Raw genomic sequence first — 13,016 nt, 5'->3', positions numbered from 1 at the left:
TTTTTTATATAAGGATATACAAAGAATTGTTCAAATAATTTATTTAATTTTTCAACACAATAATAATTTAATAAATATAAACATATAATATAATAAAAATATACTAAAATAAAATTTTTAACAACTAACACTATAATAAATGTATTCTTATACAGTTTTTGAAGAACTGTTCCAGCAGTTTGCTCAAGTTTTAATAAATATGGTCATACTGACACCTACTGCAGGGCTCTTATAAGCTCTACTTCGTAATTTTTATGAAGAATAGAGTGTAGAATTGTAGGTTCTTTTCATATAAATTTTTTCCAGTTTAGCTATTTCCAGGAATCTGTTAGTAAAGTCTACCTTTCTCTCTAGGGAACATAGTAAATTTTACTAGAAACACGGCAAATTATTCAATAGCACATTTCAATTTCTAAAATATAAGTGGCATGAAGAGAAAGGATAGTCAATTTCTGCAGAATATCGATCTGCTCCTCGGTTACGAAATTCTACAGTGATTTTCGCTATAAAACACCTTCCGTGCAGTAAAATTTTCCCTTCTAAAGGAGAGAAGACGAACGAGCAAGCGCGAATTGGGACGCTCGGTGTGTTTGCACGAGGAACCCGCTAGTTTCGAGACACTCGCTGTATAAGCATTCCATAATTTGTGGCATTTGTATTGCAAATGCGTGCGGCCGATATGGTCTCGCTGGTGACCCGCTAGCTTAGCAGTTTACTGTATTAGGGAAGTTTGCGTTTCGTTTGACACTTACCGGGGATGCTAGTACCAAGAGCGACGAAAACCACCGCAGTGACGGAATCCTTGATGCCCAGGGTGCAACCGAAGTACGAGGCGACGTCGCCGATTACCGCCGTGACCACGCCAATTCCCAAGATGCTGACGATAAAGCACAGATAACCGCCGGCAATATCTGCAACGCGACGGAAAAGTGAAAAGAAAAACGATATTTACCTCGTGCCTCCTTCTATTTCTTTCTACGTGTCGTAGATACGGTACACGCGTTATGTGTGTGTGTGTGTGTAAACATCGCGGATGACACACTGGAAAATTGAACAGTCAAGGCGAACAAACGCCATACGCATCGCGAATTAATCGAGATTTTATCCCTTAATTAAAGCCGACGTTCGGCGGAGGGGGTTGACATCCCTTGCGATTTGTGTTTCACGAGTTCGGCGGTAGCGAAGCCCCGCAGCGTGGGAATTCTCGTATCCAGCCGTCCGTCTGGAGATGAACTGGGAAGGGGGGAGGGGGATGGATGCCGCGAAACTTCGTCCGCAAACTTCGCCAATGACCGCGACTCAACCACGTGTGAATATCCCGCAATTCGGAGACTGCTTAAACGACACGACCGCATCATACATTGCACTTTTCAAGAGTTACATGAATGTATAATATTTAAACATATACAATGATCGGCTGCACAAGATTTCGCGAAATTATCGTGCAATATTTTGATAGAGCATTCTGGGAGTTAATTGGTCGAAAATTCCAATACGAAAATAGTAGAGAGAGAGAGAGAGAAAGAGAAAGAGAGAGAGAGAGAGAAAGAGAGAAATTATCGTTTATTACGATTTTACTATTTTAAATATGTAGTTTTGCTATTATAAGCTTCCAATGAGAATTCCGCTCATGTGTACTCCATCTGAAATTAACTGAAAATGCAACTTTATTATTCATTTAGCTTCTTGAAATTTAATTCGTGAAACAGCCATGTTTTTCATTAGCTTACAACTGACAAACTTTGATGCTTCAACAATGCCAGTGTCATGAATTTTTTATTCTAATTATATATAAACTCCAGAATACGTTATTAAAATATCATACGATAGTTTTACGATATAATCTCTGTGTAGGTAACTACCTGTTATTATGTGGAGAACATAAAATATATTAGAGAATATATTAAGGGACATATAAAAATAAAGAAAAAATACATTAAAACATGTATAAAAAATATGTGAAAAATATGCGTTTAATAATTGTTTATTTAAAACGTGGATTACGTGAGTTGCGATAGCGCTTTTCTCTTTACACATACACATCCCGTCCAATTATTGAATATCGCACGTCGTAATACTCTTCTGCACTAGCTCACATTTTCCTTCATCGTGTCGTTTATTTGGGAACACGGTTTAATAGTCGCTTACGTGGATCGCACTACTTATTTATAAACGTGAATTGACGTTTATCTAGCAGCATCTCGCAAGTACTTGGACACGACAGGCAAATATTTGCGCAGGTCCTTTCCGGTCATTCAGATTAATTGGATTAATTAGATCTGCCAGAGGCTCGGCATTGTGCTCTCACGTGCGATTGTGTGCATATGTATATACACACGTGCACACACACACACACATACACACGTTTCGAGCGTCCGTTGTTCAGGGAATTTTCCAATTTCGCCACTAATCCGACCAAATTGAATATTAAGCGATAACGATCGCACAATATAAGATGACAATCGCACCGCGCGTTTCCGCCGAATTAATTTCTATTTATAATACGCGATAAATGTGTGTGCGGTCGCCCCACTGTGCTCGCAGAAGCCCAAAGCTGCAGTCAGTTTTGTCTATGGAACGTGACCCGATTCCCTCGCACGAATTATGGGACCGCACCTGACGCACATCCTGACGTATGGGACACGATCCGCCATGAAAGCCGTAACCGTGATATATCCGTTTGAATTACGACAGGGACGGCAAATAAGAATATCTGTAGACACGTCATCTCGTATTGGGATCTCATAGACATCCCCACAAATAATCCGCGGAGCTTACCCAAGAAATTTCAAAAACGTTTAAATGTAATAAGATCTCCAAGACGGAAGGTTCCCAAGAGAGGTAGAGATAGAAATCCGAAATAATCTCGATGAAACTTTCAACGAACACTGAAATCAATAATGCGGATAAAATCCGATAAAAAGTCAAATTCGTCACTTATGAGAGTTCGAACTGAGATTTATGGACGCGTCGACCTCCTTCTCATCTCTCCCTTTCTCTCTCTCCCCTTTACCCACTCTCTGTGTCTCTCTTTTCAACAACAAGAGAGGAAATTATTATTAGAGATCTTTATAGGAAGCCATGTTTACGGCGAACACGGGCGTAAATATAGCTAAAGAGTTCGTAAACACGCGGTTAGCTTTACTGTTAACACGTGGCCGGTGTATATTATCGCAGCACGCGCTCGCCGTACTTGCTAAACTCGACTGATTTATTAACGTGTTTCGTGGTCTTTTTCAAGCTGTCAGACAGAGACTCGCTGCTGATTACATTATGTAATTATCGGAAAGTCAGCAAGCTCGGAAATTCCCTCGAGACTGAGTAAGCTCGTCGCGGTAACATCATTAAATTGAACGTCTAAAAATATCGAAATAAATTACAATGCAATTCTCTAATATTCAGTGATTTCAACATGAATTTATAATTTAAAATTTTCTCTGCACGAAGAAGTACGAGTTGAACGAAACAAAAAAAAGTGTCATATTTCTTTGTCTTTATATTTATTGTATATACAAAAAACGTAACATAGAAAGTAATATATCGCGATCACGAAAAAATATAATATCCCTTTTTTTTTTAAAGAAGGGATTAATTGATGTGCACATGTTTATTCCGCCGCTGCAAATATATCGTTTGCTCCGTTTGCGAATCTATCAGTTTCTAACGCTTATTGGGAAAAACTTGTTTAGTATCTCGAACACGCCGCTCTACAGAGGCAGAACAGCCATTGTCGTAAATTCCGCGAACGAAAATTACTTTGGAAAAGAGTATGCGGGCGTAGGTCGCTATAAATCACGTGAAAATTTCGTGGAAAAGCAGAGAACGCCGCGCACGTATATGTACGTGTATACGTGTGTGTATATGTGTGTATGTATGTACGCGTTCATGGGATTTTCTAATATCCCTGAAAAAGCCACGATGCTAAAATATTTCGTGACGTTTCCGCACTTAATCCCCAAATGAAGTCTCCTCGCGGGTATTCAATTCTCAGCTTCGAATTTTACGAGTTTTTTCCGGTCAAACGGCGTTAGCACGGGTGCGGGTGCGTAAAAATCGCTTCGCAAAGCTCGCTAACAAAAGCGTTGCTGAAAATTACCTTCAGACAAAGCGCGACGTGTCCATAAATTTTGCGGCCGAGGTCTCGCCTTTTAAACGCTGCGTGGCAGCGGTATATCGCCGTTTTCAGTTCGAACGTCTGTTTGTTATATTATTTCGCGTCGTGCTTTAGTGTCGTTAGCGACAATAACCGAAAAACTTTCTCGATCATTCCCGACGACATCTGCCTGGCTGTATTCCCCCCTGCCCACTTTCGCCCCAACCCTCGTTTACCCACGGGTAAAGGAAGGCAAATGCAGTTTTGCATCTTGCAATGAAGCGTTGATTTATAAGGACGGCGGGAGGTTAAGGAGGAGAAAGGAGGGAGCGGAATAAACAGGGTGAAACTACGCTGCTCGATACAGTAGTTTCCAGAGCTTTTGCCAGTTCAGCAGGCTTTCACGATTGTGCTCGCTGAAATAAAGCACGTTTCCTCCTTCGCCTCTTTGCCTCTTCTCCTCTCTCTTCCCTTTCCCCTGCCTCGACAGTCTTGCCTCGTTTTCTTCCACCCGGTGGAGGCAGAACCGTAACTAAAAGGCGTAGAGAAAATCCCTTCGTACCTCAAAAACAAAAGGAAAGGAGAAAGGAAAGTGAAAAAGATATTGGTGGAAAGTCTAAAGCAAAAAGCACGGAGCGCGCACGGAAATGAAACACCCGAGACGGGAGGGTGAGAAATCTTGTGTATTTCGCGAATTGATACAAATATACGTGATGTGTATGTGTGTGTGTGTGTATATGTATGTGAAACTACCCTTACGCTAAAGACACTGCATAGTGCACACCAGTGTAGCTTATGAAAATGACAGAGCATCTCATTCGCTGCATGGAAAAAATAATATGGTTGACCTACGCATAAGTCTGGTTGAGCTAATCGGTAAAATACCGGATAATACACACAGAGAATTTTATAGTAAAAATTCCTATAGGAACCGAGAAACACCGATATTCCGTAGTAATTCACTCTATTCTTTCATTTCATATATGCTATTTATATTTGAGCAAATGTATTAACTATTATGTATCGAATATATGTTGATTATTAAAACACTTGTTATGTTTCTGGCAAAACTTGCTGTATTTCTAATGAAATTTACTATGTTCTTTAGCAAGATAGACTTTACTGACAGTCTATTCTTGGACAATTAACATGTTGATCGCCAAGTCACCTATATATAGGTGACAGCTATATTTCATATATATACTTAATTTACGTTGGGCAGTCAACGTGTTAAGAACATAGTAAAATTGAAAAGAATTAATATGAAAAGAAACTATAATATTCTCTCCGTGTAATAAAATATGGTTAATGCTAATTATATGGTTGGTGTAATTACAAAGCAAGAGTTACGGTATCTGGTTTCTCCAAACAGAGTGTATCCATGTCAAACGTTACTCTGACCGACTTTTGGTTGTCACATAACTTGATCACGCGCAGCTACATTAATATAGTCGATGTATCAAAGTAACTAAGTTGTATCAACACCATATACGTTATCATACAAAGATAACTAGGATGATGCAGCTACGTTGCTCGTAACTATCTTTGGTTATGTACACCATATCTTCTTTTTCCACGTATCATTGTGCAACTGCTCCCATTTATTTTCCTTTCTTTTTTTTTTTTTTACTTTCGTCTTGCTTCTCTGGGATCTTTCGACCTCTTCACCACGATTCGCAGAAGCTAATTCTGTCGGGGAAAAGGTAATCTTCCCAGCATCTTCGACATTTCACGTGTACTGCCCGCGGATAAAAACTGTGCGAAACGGTGTGAAAAGTATGTCGGGAGCCAAGAGGGGCGTGATAACGCGCGCGCGAGGCGCCTTTTATCTCCGACGTTTCCACACTTGAAGAAACGAAAACGGCGAGAGATCAGATGGTATTCCCCCTGTGGTCGTACTTCAAAAAACAGCACGGGAATCCAGCTGGTGTTACACACTGATCCCGTGGCTCCCCACGCGCGCGAGCTCTCTAAATTTCACAATCCCACGCGCAACTGTATATGTATATATACCATCCTCTTCTTCCTTAATATCTCTATTCTCCGTCGCATTCCAGCCCTCTTCTGTTTTATATTACTTTATTTTTACATTCTTTTATCCTCGTGCGTATAATTCTCCCTTCGATATGTTCCTCTTAATCGCGATCGTTCTTTGAACGAATCGTGCTTCGCTTATACCAATTAGCCACTTTTATCTTTGTAACGCCCGTCCTCCAAATCGCGGATATGTTAGGTTTAATCCGATCTGTGCTTCTAGGGTCTTTTTTCTCCTCTTAATCAGTCGAGACCATCTTCTGTTCAGTTCACAGCGTTCACACTGATAAAGGGGATGCTAAAGAACGATGTTACGCGACGTTGCAAGGTTCGCGAGAGGGCGTTTGTACGGCAAAGCAAGTGTTGTTTCCCATACTCTTTTATTACTCACGCGCAAAACGCTCCGTCTATTCACACGGTGAACTAGAATGCACTCGCATCATACGATCTTATCGCGAGCTACGTATATCGTACATATATACGGCGGAATTAAATTGTTCTCAAGGGGACGATCCACTTTCTGCAGAACAAGAAAACAATGCGCTATTGTAACTCGTGTCATCACACGTTGAAGACAATATTTTTATCCTAGACGAAATAAATAAATGAAAAATAAATAAATAAATAATTTTATGTTTAAATTATTTTATGCAAAATGAATAAATAAATGGGAAAGCATTTCGGGGAACATAAAAAAAAAGTATAATTTGTAAGTAATAGAAATTGCATAAATGAGAAAATAAGAGTCGTTGTCGTCCATAAAACATATGTTGAACGGTGAATAATCGTAACTCACCAGTCGGTGGGACGAAGGCAAAAAGAACCTTCCAGAAGATGGTGAGTGAGTGCATGAGATAATCCATCGCCGATGGTGAAGACGGTTGACCGCTTCCATCGGCATCATCCTCGTCGCCCCCACTAACGGTCAGTGCCTCCGTAAATTGTTCCTTCCAGGAGCTTGTGCCTGAAAGTGATATTTCAGAATTTGTACATTAGTTTGTACATTTGTATTCGTACATTATAGCGGAAAAAAAGCGACAGTGAGAAAGAAAGAGAGAAAGAGAAAGATAAAAAAATGGGAATAAGTGAAAATTAAAAGATAACAAATATTTATTTTACGGTCCTGCAATTGAAAGGATATGAATGAATGTTATACAGCCGAGAAATTTCATTTCGGGATTTAATTTTAGGTTTGTGTTTGATTATTATTTCGTGACCTTTGATTTCATTTCTCTCTTTATCTCTCTGCCTCTCTAGAACTACACTGCATTTATATTAAACATAAAATGAATACACTTCTGTAATATTATCAGAATATTTTCCAACTTTCACGTAGTTTCCTGAGCCAGATGTGTCTCTCATTTAACCGTATATTATGTTGTAATGGCTAGAGGAATAAGCAATGAACACTGTCATGATTACGACGATCAGTTTACCCAATGCGGCAAATTTTCCGCATTTCGATGACTGACACTTCCAGAATTGAGTTTGCAAAATAATTCGAGAGCTGCCACGAGCAGGGGGAATAACAGCTAGGGTCGAAGGACGAACCCTAGAGTATTCCAGGGGGTTCTTTTTTGAAGAAGACGGGAAGACAAAGTGAGTGAATTGGCTCAACAATGTAAGACGCTCGTTGCATCACAAAGGAGTGTGATTCGTCGCATGGCGGAATAAAGGAGAAAGTCTCAAAGAAATATGAAAGGAGAAAGATACTAAGATATTAAATCACACTAGTAAATGTAATACAATTAAGTTCTTATGAGTACAAGTGTGTATAAATGACAGTTTTCATTGCTTGATTAATTCCAAATAAGCTCAATTTTAATCCAGTTGTAATTTAATAATCATGCTTGATAAATATATAAAAAATGTTTCCATTAAATTTAACTCACTTTATCGTGCCGTTCAATATCTATTCTATTTTTACAAAAACGTGTTGCCTATGAGATGCGACCTTTTTCGAATATTTACCCCCTCCTTCCCTTAAGTATCATAAAATAATGTATAACGTCACTATTATGATGTGGAGAATGAATGAATGGGTAATGTAACCATCTCTTGGGTGTGTCTTGCCGGTTAGAAGTCACGTGATCCCCAGACGAATAACATATTTATATACGCAAGTACCGCGAACAATCATAACAATCTGTGATGTGTCGCGAAAGGGTCGGGAGACGTGATACCCGATTTTTCCAACACAATGGAATCGTTTCTGGTACGCGTTGCGATACTCTGCATGCATAATCATCGTACAAGGATCATTTTGTGCAATGGCAGCACTCTGGCATCCTAGGGGTGACTACCATTTTCCGCCTTAATTAATTCGTTTCAAAATTGATTTAAATAAAAGAGAAATATACGAGCTTCATTATTTTTTAATAAGTTCACATCTTTTTATATAACTAACCAGAAAACTTGCTTTCTGTTTCAGATGTGACGGAGTTCGTGGCTGGACGCGGTTCTCGGAATGTGCAATTTCGGCGGATGCCGCACCGGAGGATCCGGTTCGGGCCAAGCAGAGTCGGCTCGAAGGTAATTTTATAGATTGCCCGTATTCTTTCGCCTTTTCTAACCCCTTGCGAACGAAACCGGGACGTAATTGTACCCGCGAGTCGCGAATTGCATGGAAAATATCGCGAACTGGAAATCACAGTATTTTCGACGAGTAAGAATCGATAAGTTACCACAGTCGCAATACATTAATACGCGCTTGTATTTATGCGAATTTTTCTTATCAATCACCATTAATCATCATATTTAATCGACGATGCTATTTTTCTGTTGTAGAACTGTAACAGAACGTAGCCAATCCTGAACGGTGAGTCAGACACAAAGATTTGTTTACGGTGATGAATTTATTGGTGATCGGTTTTTATAAAAAAATCAATGCGATTTACTTAGCTCGTAGATTTTTATTTATACTGAGAGAAGAATATAATTGATATCAAATTGTAATCATTTTCAGCACCAATTTTTTTTACTTTAACAAAGAAATAGTAGTAATACATTTATAACAAAAATAAGTTTACTTGTTAACTATGATACTTTCACTACACAATTAAATTTACAAATATTATATTTTCACTCAGTGTAGGGGTTTGTGTTTGTGCAGTCCACTATAATACACTGCTTAAAACAATCAGAAGATTGCTTCTATATGTAAATAATCATTTTATTTATCAAATACTTCAATTACTCAATATTTTCGTAAAGAACCGGTTCTGATTTTTTCTTTTTAATCGAAAAAATAAGCGAAAATTACTTTCTAATTTATTAATGTTTAGTATAATTGCTTATATATGAATAAATATAATTTGACACTTGTTATAAATAATTCAAGATACAAAATTATTCGACGAATGCAATCTCCTAATTATTCCAAGCAGTGTAAAATACGCCCCAGAATTGTGCATCTGAAATGTGCACCCAAACTGTGCATCCCAACATATACACCCAAACTGTGCATCTGAAATGTGCACTCAAACTATGTACATAAATTGCACATCAAAATCGCATTACCACACGCGGAATTCGCGATTATTTATTTTGCTCACGATTATTTACTTCGGTCGCGATTACTTATTTAACTCGCCATTTGTATAATAATCGCGATTGCTAACTTTGTCAATTCTTTCACATATAACGAGTTATAACTTTATTTTGGTTGAAATAAAAATTAGAGTTCGAAGTTATAATTATAAGTTCAATACTTCGCGGAATAAGAACTTCGTTTGTTTTAACAAAGTATAAACGTCCGCAGAACGAAATTTCTTTTTTTTTTAAGCTCGTCGAAAGTATCGTTGACTATTTCGCGATTTTTGCTACTATTGAGCTATTCAATGCAATCTCCTAATTGTTTCAATATAATGTACTCTCCAGAATTGTGCACTTGAATCATGCACTCCAATCGTGCACACGAATCGTGCACCTGAACTGTGCACCTGAATTGTGCACCTGAACTGTGCACTTGAATTGTGCACCCAAATTGTGCATCAAAATTGCACTATCACACGTGTTTCGCGATTATTTATTTTGCTCGCGATTTTTGTAATCTTCACGTAATTATCAATTTCGTAATTTTTTTTATACATAACGAATTATAACGTTATTTTGATTCAGATCAAAGATAGAGATATATTCAAGTCAAAATTACAAGCTTAATTTTTCGCGAAACGTTCGTTTGTTTTAACAAAGTGCAAACATCCGCGGAACGAGATATTCACTTTTTCTTTTTCGAGCTTGTCAAAAGTACGTGATCTTTAGTTCGCGATTTTTCCTACGCGATTCGCGACTCGCGGGTACATTCTTTATATAATTTATCACGTACTTTCTTTTCGATCGATCGTTAAACGTCGTAAAGTATTATCGCGTTCATGAGTGTAGGAAAGTGTCACATGGGACCACGACTAGAGAGAGAGAGAGACACCATTGAGACTGGATGCTAAAGACCTGGACATGGACATGGACCTGGACTTGGCCCTGGATGGCTGGACGTCGCTGGATATCAACGCGTAATGGTGAGTGTACGATCAGTACGCTCATAAAGCGTCATGTTACGTAGTGCATGCAATATATAAACAAATCGCATTGATTGCCGATGACAAAGTCATCGTGCGAAAGGTGACAGTACGAAATTTTTTGGAAAATGTTAAATTTATAAAATTTAGGATTTCGATTTTATTTTATTTAGGATTTAAAACTTTTATTTACTTTTGAAATGTATGGAACAGTGACGCGCTTTAAACCGTCTATTTACATAAAAATAGGGTGGGATATATTGTATAATATAATAAACTGAATATTTTTCATGTAAAATAACATTTTAAATTACACTCAGAGAAAAACATAGTAATGACAGCTATAGAGATGACAGCTATACAAGTTTTATGCGTAAGTAGAATTATAATGTATATAGTTCATGAAACTAGATATACTGTATAGATTAATTCTACATACAAAGCTCGTCATCTACATAGTTGCTATCATCATGTTTTTTTCTTTAACAAGTAAATCTACACAAGTAAAAATACACTCCGATTTCTTTCTAATTTGGCAGAAATGTAAAAAGATAAAAAAAATGTAGGTCATATTTTTTTCATTTTGGTCCACTTTGAGTTTCACGGTTGAGTTTCAGTTTATAGCTTTTTAATGTTTTCACTTCTACTATCAACAAGTGCAACAAAAATGCATAAGAAATAAAGTTGAGTACAAGACATAGTTAAATAATTAAAAAAAAATTGGCATAACTGAGATACGAACCATTCTAAATTTCTTTAGCCGAGATTCGAACCGAAATATTTCAAATCTGTACTAAATTAGTCAAAAATGGTTCAAATCTCGGCCAAACCGAGAAATTATTTGTATAAATAATTTTTTTCATCTTTTACATGTTTTGTTTAAACATTTTATTATTTATACAAATGATTTTACACACTTGACTTCATACTCATAATCAGCAAACCAAAAACGCCTATTTCTTGTATTTCACAATTTTATTTCTTATGCATTTTTGTTGCATTTGTTGATGATAGGAGTGAAATGAAAAAATATGACCTAAATATTTTTTGTACTTCTACATTTGTGTCAAATTAGAAAGAAATCGGAATGTAACTTTTGGGTTGGTTTACTTGTAAATCTACACTACATATTGGTATATTGAGAGTTATTCGAATAATATTATTAACCGCGACAATGAAGACCTTATCAATACGCGATATAAGAAAGACGTTATCTGTTTATCGCAAGAAGTCTCTAAGCGCGAAAGGCAAAAAGACATCGTTCTATCTCGTAAAATTAATGGATCTCGAAGAACGAGTGGCAAAGTCTCGACGATGACGAATCGTTTCTCCCCTCAACGACGTAATAACGCGGCTCGCTCTTGCTCATCGTGGATAATGAGAATCGTAGAAAGGTCGACGTAGCCGATTAGTAATATTACGTAAATTCCTGTCTGTCCTTATATAAACAAACAGAATGATTTTACATTTTGCAGGAGAGATTGTTGATATCCGTTTCATGAACCCTCCATGAACATTTTTAAATCTAAAAATCCCTCGAGAACTCGACCGTGAAATTTCGTTTGTTAGTCACTTAAATATCGATTAATCGATTTAATTAATGCGGTGTACAATGGCGTGCATAAAGGTCCGGTATACTTTTACTTGGACGTCGACTACTTTGCAAAGTAGTTGACGTCCAATAGAAGAATTTGTCTCTGAGGAAGATAGACATTTCTCCAATGAATATCAAATGTGTTCAAAATGTATCGAGAGAGAGAGAAAAAATGTAGGTCAATTTTTATGGCACGAGCGTGATTGCAAAATATCCAGAAATTTTAAGGAAACTTCCCTTTCAAGATAGATCTCTCTCCCAAAGTAGGGAACGATCCGTAATGCGCTGTTCAGAGCTGTTGTTCCCCGAACAGTACAGACTCGATCATCGAATGTATTCAGCGCAGTAAGCTATTACAAAGTAGAAGCATGCACACACTTAAATCCACGATCATGTCGGACTAGGGAGTGAAGCGCTTTATCGAGGGCGAAAGTCGAAAAACGCTTTGAGCGATTCTGCTCCGCGAGGCGAGCAGAGAGCTGAAAATGCAGAAAGGGAAACCGCGAACAAAGAAAAACGCGCTATAATAGACCAATGCGATCTTTCTACCGTGATCGCCCCACCCTCGTTTCCATTTCTGCACACACAACACAAAAATACACACACGAGAGTGCAATCAAACACTGCAATTCCAATCGTTTTGCACGATGGATATTTATCCAAGGTATTTAGCTGGGAGCTTCGCGCGGATATTCGGCAAATTACAATGCTTATATATATATATATATATATATATATATATATATATATATATATATATATATATATATATATATAT

At 37.7% G+C, this 13,016-nt stretch overlaps 1 protein-coding gene across 3 annotated transcripts in view; it reads right to left on the bottom strand.

Annotated features, from left to right (window-relative positions):
- Positions 1-13,016, bottom strand: part of LOC116843317 (sodium/calcium exchanger 1) — an 88,972-nt gene that overhangs the window by 20,603 nt on the left and 55,353 nt on the right. For all 3 annotated transcript variants that reach the window (XM_032813666.1, XM_032813664.1, XM_032813665.1), the window contains exons 5-6: positions 6,924-7,091; positions 753-911 (exon numbers count right to left, since the gene is read on the bottom strand). In XM_032813666.1, the coding sequence (XP_032669557.1) occupies positions 753-911; positions 6,924-7,091 (327 nt within the window). The remainder of the gene's footprint in view (positions 1-752; positions 912-6,923; positions 7,092-13,016) is intronic.

This window comes from Odontomachus brunneus, unplaced genomic scaffold (assembly GCF_010583005.1).
Source record: "Odontomachus brunneus isolate Ranch 3 - 2012 unplaced genomic scaffold, Obru_v1 Obru_scaffold_031, whole genome shotgun sequence".
NCBI lineage: Eukaryota > Metazoa > Arthropoda > Insecta > Hymenoptera > Formicidae > Odontomachus > Odontomachus brunneus.
Note: the sequence above shows the minus strand (reverse complement) of the source record. Positions and strands in the feature narration are given on the sequence as shown.